Below are 25,357 nucleotides of genomic sequence, written 5' to 3' on the forward strand. Positions count from 1 at the left end.
GCTAGGGCGCAAAAACAAAAGGTAGTCTTTTTGTACAAAAAGTGCAAAATTTTACTGGGAAATTGAGGTGCGACCATGTTGCGTTGTTTCATGTCGCAGCCACCATGCCTACCCACGCAAGTGAGGTACCATTTTCTTTGGGAGACCTGGGGGAACGCTGGGTGGGTGGAAATTTGTTGATCCACGCAGATTCCAGAACTTTCCACCACAGAAATGTGAGGAAATGTGTTTTTTTTGTCAAATTCCTAGCTTTGCAAGGGATTCTGGGTAACAAAACCTGGTGGTAGGCAGTCGAGTCACCCCATCCTGAATTCCCCTGGGTGTCTACTTTTCAAGAATATATAGGTTTGCTAGGTTTCCCTAGGTGCTGGCAGAGCTAGGGCTCAAAAACAAAAGGTAGTCTCTTTGTCCAAACAGCGCAAGATTTCACTGGGACATTGAGGTGCGACAACGTTGCGTTTTGCGCCGTTTCGTGTCGCAGCCACTATGCCTACCCACGCAAGTGAGGTACCATTGTTTTAGGGAGACCTGGGGGAACACTGGGTGGGTGGAAATTTGTTGATCCACGCAGATTCCAGAACTTTCCTCCACAGAAATGTGAGGAAAATGTGTTTTTTTTGTCAAATCCTTAGCTTTGCAAGGGAGTCTGGGTAACAAGACCTGGTGGTAGGCAGTCGAGTCACCCCATCCTGAATTCCCCTGGGTGTCTACTTTTCAGAAATGTATAGGTTTGCTAGGTTTCCCTAGGTGCCGGCAGAGCTAGGGTGCAAAAACTACAGGTAGGCACTTTGCTAAAAAAGGGTCAATTTGTAACTGCAAAATTTAGGTGTCACCACGTTGCATTTTGCGCCGTTTCCTGTCGCAGGCACAAGGCCGACCCACACAAGTGAGGTACCGTTTTTATCGGGAGACTTGGGGTAATTCAGATTTGTAAATCAACTGTTATTACCAATTGAGCTTTCGCGCATTTCTCCCTTTCAATGAAAGACATTGTGTAAAAAAAAAATTTTTTTGAAAAATGACCAATAATTCTCATGCTAGTATGAGTATTCCCAATTTTGAAAATTAGCAATTATATACTGTTTCTGAACTCTATAATGTGTACCCAATTCAGAAATACATAGGTGTCTTTCATACAGATTTTTCCATGTATACATTTTCCAAGACAAAGTGCTCTATACCCAGTAAATGAAAAAATAACATTGCAAGTTGCTGCTCAGTTTTTGGATCTGGGTTCGTCGGGTTCTTGGTGAAACTACAAGTCCTATATATCCCCACAACCAGGAAGGTCTAACGGATGTAACGGTATATTGCTTTCCAAGAGCAGTCAAAATTAGAAAAAGTTATAGGTGAAAACGTTGAGACAAAAGGCTGTTTTTTTTCAACAAATTTTCAATTATTCCAATATTTAACTGTTAGTTTCTATAAAGAAACCTTCATGGATTTAGACAAATGACCCCTTTCTGAATTCAGAATTTTGTCTACTTTTTGAAAATGTACAGCTTTCTAGGATCCATTATTGCTTTCAAACTCATTTCTACCATTAACTGGAAGGAGGTGGAAAGCTCTAAAAATAGCAAAAATAGGCTATGTCCCAGAAAAATGCCAAAACTGTGTGAAAAATGTCTGTTCTCTGACAAAAGACTGTCATTTCCTAAAAGCTGAGAAAATGGAGATTTCAGCCCCACAAACCCTTTTTTGATAACATTTTCAGGGAAAACCCCAGAGGCTTTCATTTGTAGCCTGTTTTTCCCATTTTTCTGAAAAAAACAAAAAAATCACTATATTTTGGTTAATTTCTGGGACCCCTCCAAGGGAATCCACAAACCCTGGGCGCCTTTAGAATCCACATGATGTTGGAAGAAAAGGACGCAAATTTGGCGTGGATACCTTATGTGGTCAAAAAGTTACAAGGCCCTAAGCGCGCACTACCCCAAATCGCCAAAAAAGGGCTTAGCACAGGAGGGGAAAAGGCCTAGCAGCGAAGGGGTTAAGGGTTAGTGTTAGGGAGTGATTCACCACAAATAAGGCTCTTTAAACAATAATGCTTCAAATGCTCATAATGTATAGACTACATTAGTATATCCAATTTTTAAAGAACATGGGAATTGGCCTGAGCGTGCCATTCCTCTACATTTGCTGCTCCATACTCTCCTAATGCCCTGATCATGGATAAAACCTCAATAGAACATATAAACCAGAAATATCAATTCAATAAATTAGGGTCTATATGCCATAAAAGATAAACCTCATACTTGGTCATTCCATCTGACAGCCAGATTGAGACTACTGGCGCAATGAGCTCTTCCAAGAACTCTCTCTGTGCGTCATGATCCTTCAACTCGTTGCTAACGGAGATCAATGCTTCCATTAGGGTGCTTTTTTCCATCGGCGTCAGCATCAGCTCATTCCCCAGCATTTGCTTTACCTGGTTAAAGAGAATCTCAAGATTCGGCTGAAAAGAAAGAGACAAAAAGTCAGAATTTGAACTATAAAGGGCCTAGCAGAACCACAATTTACCCTTCTGGCTGGTAGTTCAACTGCAATAGCTTAGATCATGCCTCAGTTGGGAGGTCATACCAGAGTGGCTCAATTCCCAGCAATGAAATAAACCCTTTTACTTATATGAAATTGTATATTTGCCGGATGAAATAATACCACTGTTTATTCAATCAAAGTGTATTTTGGCAACTGTGAACTACTAAAAGGATTGTGTGTGTTAATTGCTCATTCTTGCGTTTAATCTCCAGCAGTCACAGGTCCCAGTATCACTGGGCCTAGACATTTATATCTAAAACAGAGAAGATGCATTACTGGAGGAGTCCAGTCAAAGGGTTAACAATGCATTCCAATAGCTGCCAGATAATGCGCATATAAATGACCTTATTAACAAAAAAAGTCTGAGAACAGAGTAAATAGTCAATATATTTGTTTTAAAGAAAAGCTTAAAAATGTTAGTCATTAGTTCTTCTTAACCATGTCAAGGCTCATTAAAAGTATTGCATAACTCTGGATGCTAACTGCACACCAGAAAAACAAATACTGCGATGCATGACGTTTACCGGGTCAGCAATCAAGCGTATCATTTTGTTTTTTTTCCTTCTCAGAAGGAGACCTAGCATATGCTACTGGGCATTCACGCCCAATTACAGCATTATTCACCTCTTCTTAAGCCATTTTCCATTTCACATGGTACCAGAATTTCCTAGGGTACAGAAACATGTTCTAACAGAACGCAGTTTAGATGCAGATTCTGCTAGAAATGAATCTGTGTTACAATCACGGGTTGCAACGCACTTGTAATAAAGCTCTTACCCCCACATGCATCAACCTATTTAGTAAGTGCAAACAGTGCGAATCGGTAAATTCGGCCGTTTGCGCTTCCTAAATACGTTTTTGGGATGCATGAAACAATTTTTCAAAATTCGTTTTTTTTTTGCATTTCCTAAAAATGCGAATGCATTTAAGTAATCGCATTTGTGCGATTCCTTAAATGCAATGCATCAATTTAAAAAAAAAATGCGCATTTTGAAATAGGAAGTTCAAATTAACACGAGGTTGACCCTCATGTTAATTTGCGAAATTGTTTAAAAAAAGCACAAAAATGCATTTTGAAAAGTGTCATGTTACAGACACACATGTCCTTAGGACATGTGTGGGTTAAACATGCACTTTAAAATACATTTCAGGGGTGCGGGGGGGGGGTCCTTTGGACCCCCCTCTGCACCCTTGCAATGCATCAACAAATTGCGATATCCTAAAAAAAGAAATGCAAAACGGCATTGATTCCTATGGGCCTCTAGGCCCATAGGAATCAATGTAATGCCATTCCTTAATTGCGATTCGCAATTAAGAAATCGCAAATTCAGAAATTTAAGAAATCCTAAAAAAATTTAGGATTTCTTGATGGATAGGATTTTGCAATTCCTAAATAGCGATTCCTTAATTTTCGCTATTTAGGAAATGCAAAATCCTAGATTGATGCATGTGGCCGTCTGTGTTAAAGGTTCCTCCCTGGATTTTCTCTTTAATAGACAGTATTGTGCTAGGTCCACTGTAATGCCTGCTACAGACATTGCACTAAAATCATTTTTAAGCTAACTCACCAAGACAAGCTCCGAATTGGCCTGACACAATTCTTTAATGCAAGAGCAGGCATGTCTTCTTGCATTTTTTACTGCTTTTGGTCTGGCGCCCTGTGAATTGAATTACATAAAGTAAATAGGCATTAATCCAATAGCTTGCAAACCACATTAAGTAGATCAGCATTTCAGAATAAAATATTTATTATAAGCAATGCAAGGGCAAAAATGTATATTCAAGTACACAACAAAACAGAGTATGTCGAACAGCTCTCTGAACATATAGGTGTGGTATTGAGGTTATAGACTACTTTAACAATATTTCGCTAGATGTGCATTCAAATTACACAGCCTAAAAAGCATAATAAAAAGATGCATTACCAATTATTACCTTATAATAATGTAGCTTTATTATGCAAGATTGGCTAAATCTGCCCAATATCGCTTGGTGTCTTCGACGAGTTCAACATAACCATATTTCACTATGGATTATAAAATCTTTTATATATCCAAGTATTTACTACCCTCGAAAACGACCTCATTTATCCCATAAACCTATATTTAGGAACCTGGCTCATTATGTGATATACCAATAACTGGGTATATTGTGTAAAGAGCTCAGAGATACCCCAAAAGTGTACAGGGCTCAATGTAAACCCCAAGTGCTCTATTTGTGGTCGAGCATCATTAGGCATAACAGAGAAGGGTAAGCGATTTGAGAGAGACAGACAGACAGGCTGAGATAGACAGACGGACACACAACCAACACCAATTTTATAAAAAAATAAACCTTTTTCTAGATTTATTTTTAAGACCAAGATGTATGTTCAAAGGTAAGTAGGTTTTTCAAGTAAAATACTGTTCACTTTAAAAAGTCAACTAGAAACCTAGTGTAATTTCAGGAATTTAAACATATGGGATGAAAACAAGAATGCAGCATTAAAAGGTAAGTACATGACTTACGAGTTCAGGGGCAGATTTATTAGAACTGACGCATCTCTGCATATTAGCAGAGATGCATCAGTTAATTTGCGTCAGGAAATAAAACCCTTGCGCCACCATGGATGCATCGCATATACAATGCAGCACACCGTGGCGCAAGGATTGACAGATGTGTGACACATCTGTTGGCGTAAAGGTAGCACATTGCTGGAGTTGTGTCACAAGCGCGATGCAACTCCAGCAATGCTCAGTTGCGGCCTATACTTATTGTGCTGAATCACTCCTTACGCCTAAAGCAAGCAAGCAAAAGGTTTTGACGCAGTGGTGTTTTAAAAGTGAATCAGTGAAATCTTGTAGATTTCACTGTGTCACTTTCTTGTGTAGGAACGCCCACCCTGCACACATTATACCGGACGCAGGTATAATGTGACGCAGGTCTTTACAACGTGGAGCATCTCTCAAGATGCGTCATGTGGTAAATGTGTTGTAACGTGGCGCATTGTTTACGACACTGCTGCGTCACAAATGTGATGCAATGGCGGCATAAAAGTGTCACCAGGGGTTATAAATCTGCCCCCTAGTCTTTGGGGTCTGCGGTCAACACCAGGCAAGGTTCAAGCTCGCACCAAGACTGCAGCACCAGAGGCAGAGGGGCAGCCGGGTGCTTAAGGCACATTTGGAGACGGCGTCTAATGTTAACTAATGAAGACTGAGGGTGACTGGAGATGAGCTGCTCACAGATGAGTAAACCAATGTCAGGGGTCGAGCTCCGGGAGCTGAGGTAAGCAAAGGGGGCCCCACGGCAGCACCAACCGTACTCCCTCAGTGGTACAGGGGTGGTTGGGTGCCCAATGCAAATCAATGGGGGAGATCAGCTTTGAAAAGATGCAGCAGGCGCTGGCCAGGAGGCTGAACAAACAACACCCACAGGTGGGTTCTGAAACTAGGGGACGTAAGGACACTGTTGGTCAAGCTCCCCAAGGACTCCGGTTCCAGGGCTGTCCTTTATCGTCTGGAACAGCCTACAGAACAGGCCAAGTTTGTTGGGGGTTGTCGTACAGAGGCTGCAGACGTCGAGGAAGAATCAGGCAGGGGTGAACCCATGGTAGACTCTTGCTCAGAACTGCTGGGGAACCTTTGCAGGACTGATGGGCCACTTTGACTCAGGCCATGGGGCGCAGGGTGCAGGGGTGGGTCTGGTTATTTAAAGTTGGTTTATTCTGAACAGGTCAACTGTCCACAGTAGATCATGATCTTTATTGAAGGCAGGCAGCCCTTCCCAGGGCTTTGGAGATCGCTAGGCCTGCAGGACGAGTCGACTTTCACAGCAAGGGTGAAAGGCAGGAAACAGGCCCTCAGGGCTGCTGAATAGTCAGTCTCTGGCCGGTTTAGAGTGCTACCTAAATACTAGATTTAGGAGTGTTACAGGGGAGTGACAGGTAGGAACCAATGGATGCCTTACCTGGGGTATCTACACTAGTATGCCAACCTCCTGTGGGAGGGGGCATAGGTCTAGTCCTGTGGTATAGGTCCCACTATCTTCGAGATGGTGGGCACTGAAAAATGTGATTCACTTTGTTTCCAGCACCTGAGGGTTAGAGTTGGTGAAGAGGGCACACACCCTATTCTCAGTTATTTTTCCTGTCAAAATTGGAGGTTTGAACCGGGGGCAAACATTAAAATTAGAATTAAGTAGATTTAGGGACATACCTGCTCATGCCGATATTTCCACACCTAAGATATAGTGCACCCTGCCTTAGGGCTTGTAAGGCCTGCTAGAGGGGTGACGTACCCATATCTTAGGCAGTGCTGCTTGACATAGCACATAGGTCTAATGCCATGCTGACTTTGTTTTTCTAAGCACCTCAGTCCCTATGCCTTAAGTGCCAGGGGTACTATTTACTAGGGACTTATAGGGGGGTCTGAAGTGGTGACAATCGTGGTACAGTTTTAGGCAAAGAACACTGGTTCTGGGAACCTGCATAGCAGGGACCCAGTACTCTACAGTCAAAGTTGCATCAAAAGCCAGGCAAAAAGTGTGGGGGTGCAGCAACAGAAACCCACTTTCATACACCACACCACTAGGGCATCCGTAGTTACATGAGTTATGTCCAACAAAAAAAAGGAGTAAATGATATCACGCTCAGGTGCTTAATACTCCGACTCTTTGACTACCATAACTCAGTCTTTATTATTTTTCCTTTAATTTATACCTTTTACACTTCCCTACACACAAGCACCGGGTTCTCTTAGATAGACAATTATTAAGTTCTGTCACACTCCTATTGTACTATAAACAATTGTAGTTACTTTTTTCAAATGTTTCCAGGTAAAAGTCAAAGCTTCTGAAGGGGAAATAAAATGTGTATAGTGCACATAAGGTATTTTGCTCATACTTACCCTACCCTGTGATTAATTTATTAGAGAAAATGTGCAAGGACCAAAGTATTTATTGGCAGCTGGCGGTCTGTGATGCCAAATATCAGGGCTACCCAGCCATGATTCCAACTAATGACTCTTTATGTCACTACAGTATGTTAGTTTTAATTCCTGTTTTTTCCATGTCTCGGTTTCTCTAACTTCTGCCTTTCTCCTCTTTCTCTGGGTCAGTCTGGTGAGCAAAAGAAGGCTGGCTCCCAAAAAATGGTCGCTAATGCACACAACCTACAACCACCGGTGCAAATAAAACACCACTCTTAAGTTAGAAGACATCTTCAATAACATCCAGAATTACCGGATCAGAGAAAAGGCAGTTACGTATTTATAAAGGAAATTACAGTGTCACAGAAAAACATTTAATATAACCTGACCAAAGTGAGAGTCTGGAAAGGAACTACCGTATAATGAAACAGTGTGCTTTCAAAAAGCAAAAGCAGCAACATTCTAGATTTGCTTCATGCTTCCAAAGTAGGTCCATTCGGATTGGATCCATTCAAGATTTTCAATATATCCACAAAAAATGTTGAAATGGAAATCAATTGCAGTCATCAGTGATCCTGAAAACCTGGCATGTATCCTGGAAAAATGTATACAGTGCCAGGCTTGGACTCAATTATCAGTTTGCAAATATGCAGCCCGTCCTGACGTTGTCCGGGTGTGAATTGCTTCCGGCCAGTAGTATATTGTTTTGTAGGATTTCGTTTTCATATCATTTCTTATCTGTGACAGGCCTGTGAAACGCTCCGATTCACAGTGCACTGCTGATGCACTTAAGAGTGCGCGTTCAGTAGTGTGTGAACTCGAATTTCCCTACTTTATTTTTCCTTGCAATATTATATAGCGTGAACTCAACAACATGGCATGAGCACAATTTACATTCAGAAGAACACATTCATTTGTGGTAGGCACGGGGAGACAAAGCGATTTGCCTGGAATCACAGGATGTTGAGCTGATGCCGAGATTCGAACGCAGCTCCCCAGCTCTAAAGTTCGCAATTCTAGAACTTGTGCCACCAATGTACTTACCGGGGGAGGGTAAACACCCATTATTCCACAACTTTCTTTCTGCATACCATCACTCCGCATACTTTCATTACGAAAGTACCAGGACTCTTCAATGCCATTAGAACGCATGGCATTACATTTTTATATGCTTTTACCCCCATACATTTACAACGAAATTCGTTGTAAATGGTAAAAGCATGTTTGTTTTTTAATGTTTGGATAAGGTAAGTAGGGGTATATGTTATGGGGTACTGAGATATATGTTTTGGGGTGTTGGGGTATTTTAAGGGTTCAGATATAGTTTTGGGTTATGTGGTGCAAGGTTGGTTTTAGGGTTTAGGGATAGGTATGGGTTTTGGGGTACAGGGGTATTTTTAGGGTTCAGGGGTAGGTTTTGGAGTAAAGGGGTATTTTTAGGGTTCAGGGCTAGGTTTGTTTTTTGGGGTACAGGGGTATTTTAGGGTTCAGGGGTAGGTTTGGGTTTGGGGTACAGGGTTATTTTTAGGGTTCAGGGCTAGGTTTGGGTTTTGGGGTACTGTGGTATTTTTAGGGTTAAGGGGTAGGTTTGGGTTTTGGGGTACAGGGATATTTTTAGGGTTATGGGGTAGGTTTGGGTTTTGAGGTACAGGGGTATTCTTAGGGTTTAGGGATACAGGGGTATTTTTAGGGTTTAGGGATAGGTTTGGGTTTTGGGGTACAGGGTATATTTATAGGGTTAAGATGGGTTAGTGTTTAAGGGTGTTGGGGTATTTTAAGGAGTAAGGGTGGGTTATGATTATGAGGTGCAGGGGTATTTAAAGGGAGCAGGGCACGATATGAGACATGGCATGAAGGGCGGAACGTACCACACGCCCCCAGCACAACGCAGACACACCCACAAGGGACTACTTTGCTGGCACGGTTCTTTTACCTTTTAAATGTATATGGTGGGCGTCTGCATAGCCTATGTCCTTCTGCTGCAACTGCCCTTTCCAACGCTGTATTGGGTGTTGTGATTGGTGCTGCGGTTCCTGAGATTACCCGCCTCAAAGGTTTGGGCTCTCTCTTTACTATATTAGAATAGATCTAGATATAGATATAGATATAGATAGAGATAGACCGGTACAACATTTCACATTCCAATTGAAATCTTATTTTCTATTTTGTTTCAAAGTGCATTTTTTTCTTTTTCTACTGTATTATTGATTTTTATTTTTTTAATCAAGACAATTTGAAAAAGTTTTCTTAACATAATTATAAACAAAGTCAAGAACATCAAACAATTATTTCTCACAGTATTAGGAGTCTTTCTTTCAGAAACCCCCCACAAAAAACTCAATTGAAAACCAACTCATGCTATCATACTTCTTTCTCACCATTCACTCTTCACAGACATACTACCTCACATACTCTGCAAGTAAAAAGCAGCAACATCTGAGACAGACCTATTACAGTAGCACTCTTAATTCTGGATCTGTGTTTGCAGAGGCATTAATTCATCTTCCTAGTCTATCATCTGTCTTGACATGATTCTTAGGTGAAATCTCAGATGTGTGCACTGGGCCCATTGTTTGATGTTCTTGAAATCAATAATACAGTAGTAAAAGAAAAAATATGCACTTTGAAACAATAAAATAGAAAATAATAAGATTTCAATTGGTATGTGAAATTTTGTACCTGTGTTGTATATTTGCAAACTGATAATTGAGTCAACGCCATTTCGATAAATTAGATAGGTCTGACAAGAGGTTTCACAGTTTTTGCTTATAAAGACTAAACACTCCAAGGCTTTCCTGAACAACATCTATAAAACACACCCCTTTTACAACAAATCCCACCTACCCTGTACAAAAGCCCATATGTTCCTGTAGGTTGTGGAGCTTTATTGTAGCCTAAAAGTGGGTCAATGTCCTTCTAACATGCAAGGCAAGAGGAATCAAAGAAAAGAAAATCCACAATTTACTTGAATAAACACTGCTGAAGGTCAGTCATTGGTAAATACATAACTAAATTCCAGCCCTTGGCACACCATCAGTCATCTGTGCACACAATAAATACATAGCCGCACATACCATAAGACAGAGTGATATTTAAACAGCCACCATCAGATACATGAACTCCTTCTACCCGAAAGCAACACACCCACCACCATATAGCACAGACACACCTCAAAAAAGCCATACAGACCAAGACTGTCCGACCCATCAGAATGCTATACATATCCCAATCTTTCTGAAGTGTGACCACTCTGAAGTATTATATCTTCAGAAACGTTTAAGATCCTGGAGGTCTAAGATGGATCTCCAGCCACCAATCTTCATATTAGCTAAGAAGAACCGTATATAAACCCTGGTGGCATTGATGGACAAGTTATTTACCTTCGGTATCACCTTATCTGGTAGAGACAATCTAGCCGCAGATTCTTTACCTCAGAATATCCCAGGCGTCAGGCTGGAACCGGAAGACTTTTGCTCAAACAATACCCTTGCACGCCGGTAGGTGGCTTTGGTCAGCTTTGCATGGCATCGTCATGCCAGAAGTGACATACGTGTCACCTATAGCCGAGGATAGATGTCTATCAGATTCTTTAGCACTTTTTTTTAAAGAATCTTTAACTGCAAGTTTGCGGATCATGTGATGTACCTGTGCAGGTGATTAATAGACTCTTTGGCTGATGGGTAGCAGTTTTATTTATTTATTTTCTTATATAGCGCAGGATTCGACCCCCAAGGGGGTATCTCTCGCTTGCGCATAGGTGCAGATGCTGGACTGATAATTGAGATGTAGAACTACCAGTGAACTATGAGGTCGAATAAAGATGGGTTTTAAGGCCCTTCCTAAAGGATTGAACATTTAAATTAGTTTTTAAGGCAAGTGGAAGTGAATTCCAGAGAATGGGGCCTTTGTGGGAGAGGGCACGTCCTCCCTGTCTTGCTCTCTTAATCCTGGGGACCTGAAGCAGTTGCTGGTTGCTTGAGCGGAGAGAGCGTCCAGGACTATAAGGGATGAACTTGTCTGTTAGGTATTTAGGGCCTGTGCCAAAGAGGCATTTGTGGATGGTACAACACATTTTATATTTAACCCGCTGCCGAACCAGCAGCCAATGAAGGCTATCCAGAAGCGGGCGGGAAGGGGTTCTAGGCTGAGCATTGAGTACCAGTCTTGCTGCGGTGTTCTGGACCACTTGCAGACGATTAAGTTGTTCCTCATTGGCCGAGATGAACAGGCCATTGCAGTAGTCCAATCTACTGATCACCAACGTCTGGACCAAAGTCTTGCGATGATAGTCAGGCAAGAGTGGAAAAACACGTCGCAGAAGTCCGATGGTGTGGAAACATAGACCAGCAACTTGATTGGCATGCTCTTTAAGCACCAGTGCCTGATCCAGACGTACTCCGAGGTTTTTAACGGTCTGTTTTGGACTTGGCACTGGCCCGAGATCTAGAGGCCACCATTCTGGGGACCACAGAAGCGGGCCTCTCCGAATAACATCACCTCTGTTTTGCCTACATTGCATTGAAGGCAATTTGCAGCCATCCAGTTAGAAACCGCCCTCATACCATCCGCAAAATATTTCCTTATTGCTGGAGTAAGGGACTGGAAAGGGAACAGGAGCTGGGTGTCGTCAGCGTCGGACACCGGGGTGAACTTATATTCTCTCACAATGTTAGCCAAGGGTGCCACATACACATTAAATAGTGTAGGGCTTAGACATGAGCCTTGTGGCACTCCCTTGGTGAGCTCTCTAGAGATGGATTGAAGGGAGCCCAATCTGACACCTTGTGAGCTACACCCCCTATGCCCACCTCCCGCAGGCGGCCGAGAAGAATCTCATGTGACACCGTGTCGAAGGGCCGCGGACAAATCTAACAGCACTAGAATCATTGAGCCCCCTCCATCTAGTGTCATCCTGATCGTATCGGTCACTAAGAGGAGGGCAGATTCGGTGCTGTGATTGGGTCTGAACCCCGATTGCGAGGGGTCCAGGCCTCCCGCTGTCTCAATTTATTTTGACAGACAGGTGTTCACATGCTTCTCGGCCATCTTGCTAAAGTATGGCAAAAGGGAGATGGGTCGGAGGTTGGAAAGATCCGTCCATGGGTATGCCGTGTTCTTACGAATAGGGTTCACCACCGCTCTCTTCCATTCCATAGGTACCTGCCCTTCCTTGAGTGAGAGATTTAATACAGATATGACCTCAGGTACAATCAAAGTACTCAAGGGGGCGATAATTTTGGCAGGTAAAAAATCATCCGGGGACTCAGATTTTATGTGACTGATAAGATTGAAAAAATCAGTATCATTAATAGATGGAAAGGTGGTAAATGAATGGTCCCCAAGTATGGATGATTTAGGTGGACTAGGAGAGCTGTTCATATTACTGGAGGCTATCATGATTTTATCATAGATCGTATTGAATTTATTCTCAAAAAACAGGGAGAGTTACAAAGGACTTACAAAACTGTAGTGAGTCGATGCAAGCAGGTCGTCCCAGTGCCATTTTGTTTTATTCCTTAAAGCGCCTCATCCACATGCTTGCAAGACCATATTTGGCTGTTAAAAGGGGAGGCAAGCTAGCAAGACCATTGATACTGCTAGCTGGCTAGCAGACCCCTTGCTCATGCTACCTGGTGAAAGCCCACATTAGCAAGGTACACAGCGACAGGTCATTGAAGTTGATGCATTGGCTCCCTCCCGCATGATCGTCTGGTTGTTGTTTTCCGGTAGAAATCGCATGTTCTGGGGGATGTCGCTCCATACTCGCCTATCACAACACCTAGACTGGTCAACGCATTAGTTTTTTTATGAACACGGTTGCCACAGAATTTCCTCTTTGGCCCAAAATATCAATATGGCTTTGATCTCGATCAGGTGAAGTAGAGGTAGGATAGTCTGGATTGCGTGTTTTGCATTGAAATGTTGCAGCAATGACTAAATATGAACTTTGGTCACCTGAGAGACAGGATGGTGCAGACTCTTAAATATGGTATTGGTTTTCGAGATGCAGTACTATGTTAGTACTGTGGCCGATGTTTTCATCAGTTCAAGTCCTTCTTGGGGGATACAGTTATTCGGGATAGATATAAAGTTTATGGGTTGCTTCTAAGATCATATTGGTAATCTTTTGCTATGTTGTCATCCGAAAAGATGCATTTTTTACAGGCAATCCGCATCATGAGCTTTAAATTCTTCCACCCATGGGCACGGACTCCGGAGCACTACATCTATATATATATATATTTTTTTATATCTATATCTATATCTATAGATCTGTATCCAGGTCCCATTGTTACAATAAGAAAAAGCTGTTTGGCACCTCAGAAGTATGAAGAAGTATAGAAATGCAATTACAATACCAAATAGGTCACATCTGGTTCTTAATTTACAACTTTAATCGGCAATACACATACTACTGTTGATAGTTACATGGAAAAAAGCCTCCTCTTTTATTTAAAAACCAAATCAAGTTGCCCAACAAAATTATAACGAAAACATTACTTTAAACACAGTGGAAGAAAGCCATACTGAACAAGCACTAGGGTAGAATCCATGATTTACCTACCTTGTTCTGCTCAACTATTGCGAACAACTGAGAAAGGAAGAAAATCACAAATTAATACAATGCATAAGAGAATGGAAAACACAAACACATGGAAATCCACACAGAAATGTCAGAACGCAAAATAATTCTTGAAAATCACAATTATATACAACAATGTTTTTCTTTCAGCAGGTCACCATGGTGTGCCAGTGCTTTTATTTTTCTTATTTCAAATTATGTGTCTTGTATACAATTTGTTGGTTTTAAGGAGAGCAACTCAGGCTACCAATTCTTGGGCCTTTCCTATTTAGTTTAGCTGTTGATTCATAGCAAAGTTAGTTATCCCAAGTAACAGAACTCTAAAAACTACCTTATTTTTCATAAGTATCCAAACACTTGAATCCCACTTTCATTTAGGCAGGGGTGGGCAGAGGGGGCTCCATCTCGGGTATAGCACCTATTCCCTCTCAACTTCCCCTGAGTGGAGCGGGGTAGACTGGAGTAGGGTGGAGGGGGGTAGATAGAACTGGAGTGGAGGGGGATAGATTGGAATACAGGAGTTGGGTAGATTGGAGTGGGGGAGATGAATAGATTAGTATGCTAGATTGGAGTGGGACAGACTGAATAGGTGAAGACTGAGGTAGATTGGAGTGGGATAGATAGGGTAGATTGCGGTGGACTGGGGAAGAGTGGGGTGAGGTGAACTGGGGTAGACTGAGGTGGGGTAGATTGGGTGGAGTAGAGTAGAAGGGAATGAAGTGAGGGTGGATTGGGGTAGTTTGGAGTGGGGGTAGATTGGGGTAATTGGGAGTGGGGATTGATTGGAGTTGAGTGCAGCCATAATAGAGATTCAATCCAGCAGAAAATTCTGATGGCAGGCTCCCTCTTGCCCAGTTAAGCGAACATCAATAACTCAACGATGGACATGAGCTGAGGTCAGTCGGTCTTGATGGTCAGTCAGTGGTGAAAGGTGGACCTGCCTAAGTGTCGAGGCAAAGTGCCTTTTATAAAGAACATCGCACATGGTCAGTTAGTGTTAATACACTTCCTTTTAAGGTCGTATTTTTAAATGGGTATTGATCTTAATAGACACAAGTTTAACTTATTTGAGCCAACCAATCCTGTAACTGATTTTAACAGATGTTTTTAGCTTAGCTGACCTAATCGCTCCTTTAATTGCCCAACTGGTTTAATATTGTCGTGAACTTTTACCATATGATACAGTATAAAGACAATTTGAAAACAATTAAGTTTTACTAAACACATGATCACTTTAAACACTTCCGTCAGCAGATAGTGTTATTCTTATGTTAACAATGTTATATTTCTTCTAATGGTAACAATGTTATGGTTTTATTTAACTGGAACAATAAATTGGAATTTAATTGAGCTTAGTGTGGTATATTGGGGGAGTGCGGGTTGAGGTGTGGTAGAGTAGGGTGGAGCCAGGTAGAGTGGGGTAGACAGTTGCGTATATTGGGCTAGATTGGAATGGGGGTCAAATAATTCAGGGTAGATCTGAGTGAAGTGGAGTACACTGAAGTGGAGTGGGGTAGATCAGATTAGACTGGAGTGATATATACTGGTTGTCTTGACAGGGTTTTTTGCTCTATTTAGCAGTGATATAGACTTTGATCTTGCTCACATCTAGGATATGTATTCTTAGCTTGTGTTGGCCCTTTTAAGCCCTTTCTTCCAGACCTAGAAGAGGCCATCTATTTCCTATTGGCTTTGGCCTGTCATTATTTCTTATAGTAGAGGTTGGATCCTGTGGTCCTGACTTTATATTACACATCGGTATGGTTTATGTAGGTACTCTGACAGAGCTAAGGGTTATTTCATCCTTCTCAGGCGTATAGGCCCAGAACTAGAGGGACTCCATCTTGATGGAGCTGAGAGGCTTCAAGGGTAAAGGTAAAGTTTATAGTTAAAGCTGTTGTTCACTTGGAGAGAACCGGTCTGGGCCAGCCCTTATCGGTAGGCTGTATTATTCTCTGTGTCGAAGACACCATAAAAGGCTGGCCAGCTGGGTGTGTGTCCTTGATGCGGAGTAGTGCAGAGATCTGATGGGCGGCAGGCTGATGGCTGGAACTTTCCATGAGGAAACAGCATTCTATATTAGTGAAGTGCAGAGGCGGAGTCAGTGAGTTGAGCTGGAGTGGTAGAAGAGAGAGGAGTTGTTGGAAGAGCAGAGAGAGAGAGCTGAGCTGAAGTTGCAGTTAGTTGAATTGGAGGAGCAGAGAGTGTTGGTATAGTTGGAGGAGTGGAATTGCAGGAGGAGAAGAGACAGAAAACGCTTGGAACAGAGAGAAGACAAACAGACAGTCAGTGAGCTGGAACTGAAGGAAGCAGTCAGAAGCAGTTACTTATCAGGAGGAGTTGTGAATAGCTGGAGTCTGAAGTAATGCCTTTTAGAAGAGACTGAAGTTATATCATGGATTAACCTGTGGGAGCAGCTGGAGTTAATTGGACATTGGCACAGAGATCGTACCCAGAATGAACAAGCTAGTGGAATGAACGGTGATCAGAGCGGCAGAAACCATTAGATTGAAGTTGGAAGGTGGAGAGAGTCCGTGGGGGAGAGAAATCCAGTGCAAAGTGATCAGCGCAGACGTGTATCCAAGAGTGCAGGATAGAGAGAGAGTCTGAGATGAGCCAAGACACAGATGAGAGAGGAGCCCAGATGACAGCTAGAGCAAGACTTCACACTCCCAAGGTGATTTCGTTCCTTAATCTTGTTCTTATTCCCTAGGCTATTGTATGTCTAATCTTTTCCCTTTCAGCGGTGTGTTAAAAGTTCCTGTTACCCCGCAGATAAATTGTATGTCTAATCCTTTTCTTTCAGCGGTGTGTTAAAGTTACTGCTAGTCATAGAGACCCCATAGATTTATATATATGTGTATTGCATCATTGTCAAAATAAAAGTGACCCCATTTAATTAGTGAACTAGTGTGCATGAATTTTTTTATGATAAAGCTAGCCTGTCTTCTAACCAGTTGCTGTTGAGCCACTGAGAAATCAGAAGGGAGTAGGAGCGCTTAAATCAAGGAATAACTCAATCACATAGTGCGTATATCCTTTGTCCCCATACAGTGGGGGTAGCCTTGTTTTCCTAGTCAGGTATTACTGTTTGAACAGATGTTACCCCTGATCAGGTAAGTAATAGTGAGTAATTAGGGAGATAGGAGACCTGCAACTAAGGGATAAAGTGTATACATATTGACCTATTATTGTAGTAGCGAGCCCTTAGTGAATAGAGAGAGAGACTTCCCAACATAGAGAGACAGAGAGCTGAAGGTATTCAAAGGAAAGTGGTCGTCATTGGTAAGTGGCGTTAATGAGAACACCAGGGAGGATACTGGTGTGTAATGAGATCGCTGTGAGAAGGTGGCCTGATATGCAGTGCTCACTATTCTAGTGAACACTATGTATCAGTCCAGCAACCCTTATTGATGATTGGTTGTAAGTCAACCTTATAGACCAGCTATCCTAGTAGCGTGGATACGAGCAGTCTAAGGCTAAAGACTCGAGAGGGCGTGTTAAGCCAGCTGTTATACCACACATATACCCCTTGAACACCAAGTGAAAGGACACCACACAAGTGTTATGAAAATAAACAAGATATTTATTAAGAATCACAACAGCCCTGTACTCTTTATGAGGACAGGGTACTAAGCACAAAACTCTTACAAAAATACTTAAGTTAGCACAGTATATACAAATGCCCGAGGGGCACGGAAAACCATATACTCTGAAAGTGGAATGTGAAACTCCTAGCAGGTAAGTACAGTACTAATAGCTTTTGGAATCGCTAGGACTTGACTAGGGAATCGTTAGATTACGACTAGGAGGCCTAGGGGACTCTGGTGCAGTGTGTGCACTCTCACGCGAGATGCGGACAAAAGTCTATGGTAGCTAGGAAATAGAAAGTTAGTGTTCTCGGGCGAACCCGACCTGGTAGGGAGAAAACGAAGATAGATTCTGACCCTTGGATAGTGAGGCTATGCTGGGGCACCGAAATGCCGAAGTTACCTAGCCCAGGGGCTGCAGCTGCATAGGTCTGAAAAGACGTCGGGAATCCTCGTAGACGGACCAGGAGCCGGAAGAAAAGATGCTGGCCGGTGACCAGTGAAGAAAGTTCAGTTGGATCCAAGCCTGGATCTCAAAGATAGATGACACCTGAAAGCAGAGGGGACCAAGTTCGAGACTACTAGCCAGTAGTCAGTGGGCACCAGGAGGGCACCGGATGGTAGCCACCTCGACAAGGTGAGTGGGTGACGCTTGACTCGAAGATCTCACGGACCAGGAGGCGTTGTCGGCGACCAGGATGGAGGATCGAGCTGTCCCACGAAGATAGAAGCTGTCGGCGTCGCTGGACCCAGGATTGGGCAACAAAGCCTTGGCAAATTCAAGCCCACGCGGTGGACCTAAAATGGCGTCTGGAGTGGACCAGGAGGGTCCGGGGTGCCTCTCTTGAAAAAGGAAGCAAGGGCCAGCCTGGAGCAACCAGACCAGCAGAAGAGTTGTCGTCGGGCGTCGTTCAGAAGGCCACAAGCCAGCCGGCTAGTAGCCAAACAACGCGGTGCACAGCAAACAGCAGAAGGGCCCCACGCCGATCGTGGAGATGCAGGGAGGCTGACCTTGGGTGCTGGAGCTGCGCTGGGTCGGGGCTTCTCGGACCCCAAAGCACTCACCAGTGGAGGACACGGCGGGCTTGCAGTAAAGATGTCGTGCAGTCTTGGCGATCGTCGGTCCCTTGAGGTCTCGTCGCACTCACGGTTCTCAGCTTGGCTGTAGAGGTGAGTAGAGGTCAGAGGTGCCAGGGAAGCCGGGTCTCGTCGAGCTGGGTCGTCGGATTCGTGATGAAGGACTTGCAGCAGACCGCAGTGTTCTTTAGGATGGTGCCTGCGGATGCAGGGTGACTACTCCTTAGCCACAAGGGAGAATCTTGAAGAAGAAATCGTGAAGTCCTTTCGAAGAAAGTGGTATCTTGATTCCAAAGATGATCTAATTTGAACAGGGGGCCCGCTCCTATCTTTATACTAAAAAAGGGGGCTGACCCGGTGACTAGGTCCTGCCTATGGGTGGGACCAGGAGGGGGGTGGTTACACCCCTCTCCCCTGCCGGACTTCCCCAGGCCAGGGGCTGGTGTGCCCCTGGAACTGGTTCTGACTGGCCTATGCGTAGTGAGCACCGGGGTGCCACTCAGCAGTCACCTTCCTGAAAAGCCCTGCCTACCCAGGATACACAAAACCATGTCTGGGACGGTGCTAGCACCGCCCCTGACAGGAAACCCTTTGTCCAGGCTCCCCTCACTGGGAGGACTCCCAGCTGCAGGGGGTCAGACTCGTGTCTGTGGTGGCAGCATCCATTTTGTGGAGCTGAGGCTTTGCTTAACTTTAACCGGGGTTCACAGTTACATACATGTCGTGTCCCTCTAGAAGGGTGGAATGCTAACCCCGTCGCCAGAATTGGCGAGGGGTTAGTATTCCAATTCGTATGACACCTTACTCGACATGTTTTGATAAAGCAATACCAAAGTTAGCATTTAACCGCGAGGATTATAATGCACTTAAGAGTATATGGTATGCGATATCATGGAACAGCTATTAGGACTTGATTCCGCAAGCTGCAGACAGGCTCAGCTCATGCCAGAGCACCATCTCACACGATTCCAAGCACTCTGCCTTCAGGATTGTCAAGGCCTGCCATAGGAGTGACTGATAGGAATCTGTGTGTCCATTTTAGGGTTAGATATAGGTATACTATATCTACAGCAAAGGGTGATTACACGACTTTGCCCCAGCTGTCATGCAGCCAGTTGTGTCAAATTTAGGAGGCCAGCCAGGGGTGGCATAATACATGCTGCAGCCCCTGGCAGCCCTGGGTACACCTATGCCCTGAGTTACAGGGTCTGATAAGGTGGCCCAGTACCAATTGGAAATGTACCTAGGGTACATGGAATCCATTTTAAAGAGAGAGCAGTAGGCCTGGGGTCCTGATTGGCAGGGTCCCAGGTCGACTATGTCCAAAACCAGCTAAAACACAGGGCAAAAAGTTGGGGGCAACCATAGTCAGGATGTACCTTCCTACAATCGCCTCTAGGGAAAGTGGCGTTAATGAGAACACCAGGGAGGACACTGGTGTGTAATGAGATCGCCTCTAGGGAAAGTGGCGTTAATGAGAGCACTGGGGCTGCAGACCCATGTGTGTATACCCACAGGATTGTGGCATGTTAATGAGAACACCAGGGAGGACACTGGTGTGTAATGAGATCGTCTCTAGAGAAAGAGGCGTTAATGAGAACACTGACTGAGGTCAGTGTGTAATGGTAGATAATCAGAACTGCCCCAGGGTAGATTAGTCTGGACCCATGTGGTCGCGAGACTATAAGGTATGAGTGTGGTGTAGGGCATGGATATCCTTAGTAATCAGTGAGTATTCTTAGTATCCCTATAGATTTAGTGGTGTTTCTGATAATATGAGCTTGTATATTGCGAGTTCCCAATCCTCAGGTAGGTACCCAGGTGCCTGGATAGATGGTCCTGGGGAGGGATGTGGTTACGTTCCGACTGGGTTAGAGGGGCTCTCAGGAGCTGATCCCATCTGGTCCAAAAATCCTGTCGGTACACTGGTTTAGATTGGAGTGGGGAAGATTAGGGTAGAGTGGTAGGTTGGAGTGGGATATATTGGGTGGATTATGGTAGGTTAGATTGGAGAGAGGAGTGAGATAGAGAAGAGTGGGGTAGAGTGGAGTAGATTGGAGTGGAGTTTGATATAGTGGTGTGGGGTAGACTGGGTAAAGGTGGGGCAGAATGGATGGGGTAGATTGGAGTTGTGTAGTCTGGGGTGAAGTGTGGTAGGGTAGATAGGAGCGGGATGGAGGGGGTGGAGTTGGTTAGATTGGACTGCAGTTAGGCAGATTTGGGTGGTAGATTGGAGGGAATTGGAGTGGGGTAGATTGGGTACAGTAGAATAGTGTGTGGCAGATTGGGGTACAGAGGAGCAGAGTAGATTGAAGTGGGTCAGATTGGGGTACAGTGCGGTGGGGTGGAGTTAGGTAGACTGGAGTGGAGTCAAGATTGGAGTGAGATCGACTGGGGAAGAGTTGAATGGGCTAGAATGGAGTGGAGTGGTGTAGATTGGAGTAGAGTGGAGTGGGTTGAATTTGAGTGGGTTTAATTGGAGTGTAGTTGGTTGGAGTAGAGTGTAGTGCAGTAGATAGAGGGAGTAGATCGTGGTAGAATAGAATGTGGTAGAGTGAAGTGGGTTAGAATGGGGTGGAGTGGAGTGGGGCGGTGTAGGAGAGTAGGGTCTGCAATCCTATGATCACCCCAGATTCTTGCTTTTTGCTTCACTGGTTTACGACTTCCCTGGCTGTGGGCCTGCTAATCAGACCCACAGCCTCGCTGTTCTCTCTCTAAATTGACACACATGTACCTTAGGTGCATTTACCAATTGGTACTGGGCCACCTTATCAGTCCTTGTACAGTATATCTTAGGTATCCAGGGCATAGGTGTACCCAGGGCCTACCAGGGGCTGCAGCATGTATTATGCCACCCCTGGATGGCCATCTAAATCTGACAACTGGCTGCACGACAGCTGGGGCAAGGTGGTGTAATCACCCTTTGCTATAGATATAGTATACCTATATCGAACCCTAAAATGGACACATGTATTCCTATCAGTCACTCCTATGGCAGGCCTTATCAATCCTGAAGGCAGAGTGCTTGGAATTATGTGAGATGGTGCTCTGGCATGAGCTGAGCCCGTTTGCAGCTTGCGGAACCAAGTCCTCATAGCTGTTCCATGATAACGTGTACCATATACTATTAAGTGCATTATAATCCTCGCGGTTATTTGCCAACTTTGGTATCGCTTTATCAAAACATGTCGAGTAAGGTGTCATACGAATTGGAATACTACCCCCTCGCCAATTCTGGCGACGGGGTTAGCATTCCACCCTTCTAGAGGGACACAACATGTATGTAACTGTGAACCCCGGTTAAAGTTAACTCAAGCCTCAGCATCACAAAATGGATGCTGCCACCACAGACACAAGTCTGACCTCCTGCTGCTGGGAGTCCTTCCAGCGAGGAGAGCTTGGACAAAGGGTTTCCTGTCAGGGGCGGTGCTAGCACCATCCCAGACAGGGTTTTGTGTATCCCAGGTAGGCAGGGCTGAGAGGAAGGTGACTGCAAGTGGCACCCCGGTGCTCACTGTGCATATGCCGGCTTGAACTAGTTCCAGGGGCACACCAGCCCCTGAGCTGGGGAAAGTCCGGACAAGGGAGAGGGGTGTAACCACCCCTCTTCCTGGTCCCACCCATTGGCAGGACCTAGTCGCGTGCCAGCCCCTTTCTTTAGTATAAAGGTAGGAGCGGGCCCCCTTCCCAAATTAGATAATTCTGAATCTTGACTACTTTCCACGAGAGGACTCTTGACTTTTTCTGAAGACTCTCCCTTGTGGCAAAGGAGTAGCCACCCTGCACCCGCAGGCACCATCTAAGCATCGCGGTTTGCTGTAAGTCCATCCTCCGGATCAAGACTGCCCAGCTCGACGAGACCCGGATTCCCTGGCATCTCTGATCTCTATCTACATCATCAGCCCAGCTGAGATTCGTGGGTGTGACGAGACCTGAAGGGACCGGCCATATTCAAAACTGCACGACAGTTAACCAGCACGACCGCCGAGGGATCCTCGAGTGAGTGCTTTGGGGTTTGAGAAGCCCTAACCCTGAGCAGCTCCAGCACCGAAGTCCAGCCCCCCCAGCATCCACGAGATCTGCGTGGGGCCCTTCTGCCCTTTGCTGCTCACCGCGTTGTCCGGTCACTTGCCTGCTGGCTAGTGGCCCTCCTGACGACGCACCACGACGATTACACCGCTGGTCTGGTTGCTCCAGACTGGCCCTAGCTGCCCTCCAAAAGAGGAGCACCCGGACCCTCCTGGTCCACTCCAGACGCCATCTTGACTCCACCGCGTGGGCTTGACTTTGCCAAGGTTTGTTGCCCCAATCCTGGGTCCAGCATCGCAGACAGCAGACACCTTCGTGGGACAGCTCGCACCTCCAGCCTGGTCGCCGACAATGCCTCCTGGTCCGAGGGACAGCAAAGTCCAGCGTCGCTCACTCACCTGGTCGAGGTGACTTCATCCGGTGCCATCCTGGTGCCCACCTAATCACTGGCTAGTGATTAAGAACTGAGTCCTCTCTGCTTTCAGGTAGTCTCCATCATCGATCCAGGTTTGGATCACATCAAACTTCACCACTGGTCGCCTGCCAGCAACTTCTTCTTTCAGGCTCCATAGACTGTAACGAGGATTCCCGACGTCTTTTGAACCCTATGCAGCCGCATAGCCTGGGCTAGGTAACCTGAGCATTTCGGTGCTTCAACGTAGGTTCACTATCTAAGTGTCCAGATCCTTTTTCGTTTTCAGCCTATCTAGTCGGATTCGTCCGATAAGGATTAGTTACTTACCTGTAATCCTAGTTCTCTTCCAGGGGTATCCTCATCAAAGTCATAAGCATTAGAATATTCCCGCCCATGCGCGGGACCCCGGAAACAATATATTATATGTGCCCCACATATACATATACATATATATATAAATATATATATATAAAAATAAGCAATTGCAGCCAAATAAAACAGTAGAGCTGGAATATGCTGTGAAGAATTTCCACCATACATGTGTATTAGCATTAGAAACATGATAAACAACACAAATGCTTGTTTAGAAACTGTTTTAATGCTTAGAAAACAGCAGAAATTCTTATAAGACACTGTAAGCATATACAGCTCCCAGGCTGCATTGCAAATACCCAGTCTAAAAAGACTGAAAAGCTAACCCTGTGGCTGCATGTACCAAAACTGACGCTGTGCCTTTAAGGCACCTCTGCCCCTAGCTTCCCATCATGCCTCAGGGGTTACAGTTAGGTCAGTTGTTCTTTTCGGAGACTGAAAACAAAACCATGGTAATAACAGGTTAAAACATCTCCTACTTCATAAACAAAGTCCTTTGCCCGGGGAGGCGGGAGGGTTGCTTATGACTTTGATGAGGATACCCCTGGAAGAGAACTAGGATTACAGGTAAGTAACTAATCCTTCTCTTCCAGGGGATCCTCATCAATAGTCATAAGCATTAGAATAGAGTAGCGAGCCTCACCTCATCCCTGCGGGCAAAGGAAACAACAGGTAACATTCACATTCGTAGGCCCAAACAGTAGGCCTTATACTACCCAAATAGGTTTCTCAAGGAGGCTTGCCCTACTTGAGAATCCGCTCTGGAATCAGACTCTAGGCAATAATGCCTTGTAAAGGTATGGACTGATTTCCATGTCGCAGCCTTGCAAATTTCCGACATGGGAATGTCATGTAAAAATGCTGTTGTGGCTGCCTTCCCTCTAGTGGAATGAGCTTTGGGTGATTGTAACAAAGGTTTGCCAGCCAGCTGGTATGCTAGTTTGATACATGAGACAATCCATCTGGAGATGGACCTCTTGGCTGCCGCAAACCCGGTCCTCATTGACCCATAATTGACAAAGAGTTGGTCTGTCTTTCTGGTGCCCTTTGTTCTTTCTAGGTAAAACTTTAGCACCCGTTTAAGATCTAACGAGTGCAACGACCTCTCAGCTGGGGTCGATGGGTTAGGAAAGAACGAAGGAAGGGTAATCGTTTGGTTTATATGAAAATCCGATACCACTTTTGGAAGGAAAGAGGGGTGAGCTCTCATTACCACTCTGTTGTGGTGAAACACCGTGTAGGGTTCCTTGGTGCAGAGTGCTTGAATCTCGCTAACCCTGCGAGCAGAGGTTATTGCCACCAAGAAGGCCGCCTTCCACGTGAGATGCTGCAAGGAGGCCTTGTGTATAGGTTCAAACGGTGCAGACATCAGCCTGGAGAGAACCAGGTTCAACTCCCAGGGAGGAGAAGGATTTCTCACAGGGGGATAGACCTTCTTCAATCCCTGAAGGAAATCCTTAACCACTGGGACCTGAAAAAACGACGTTTGTGTCGGTGATTTTCTGTACGCTACTATGGCAGATAGGTGAACCCTGATAGAAGCGTATTTCAACCCTGATGTCGCTAGGTAAAGGAGGTAAGGGAGGACTACCTCTTCTTGTCCTGTGGTGGGATCAAAGCCATGGTCCCTACACCAAATGAAAAATCTCTTCCACTTGAATGCATAAGATGCCCTAGTGGAAGGCCTCTTTGCCTCTTTTAAAATATTCATACATTCTGGAGGCAGATTTAAGTGTCCGTATTGCAAGACCTCAGGAGCCATGCAGTCAGGTTCAGTGACGGGAGGTTGGGATGCAGGATCCTCCCGTTCATTTTGCTCAACAGGTCTGGTCTGCATGGCAGACGT

At 44.7% G+C, this 25,357-nt stretch overlaps 1 protein-coding gene across 1 annotated transcript in view; it reads right to left on the reverse strand.

Moving 5' to 3' along the window:
- LOC147706789 (exportin-5-like) overlaps positions 1-25,357 on the reverse strand; it is a 1,247,062-nt gene that overhangs the window by 805,203 nt on the left and 416,502 nt on the right. The window contains exons 15-17 of the mRNA XM_086925922.1: positions 14,011-14,037; positions 4,107-4,196; positions 2,256-2,455 (exon numbers count right to left, since the gene is read on the reverse strand). Coding sequence (XP_086782048.1) covers positions 2,256-2,455; positions 4,107-4,196; positions 14,011-14,037 — 317 coding nt within the window. The remainder of the gene's footprint in view (positions 1-2,255; positions 2,456-4,106; positions 4,197-14,010; positions 14,038-25,357) is intronic.

The sequence above is a fragment of the Lissotriton vulgaris genome, chromosome 6, assembly GCF_964263255.1.
Source record: "Lissotriton vulgaris chromosome 6, aLisVul1.2, whole genome shotgun sequence".
Classification (NCBI taxonomy): domain Eukaryota; kingdom Metazoa; phylum Chordata; class Amphibia; order Caudata; family Salamandridae; genus Lissotriton; species Lissotriton vulgaris.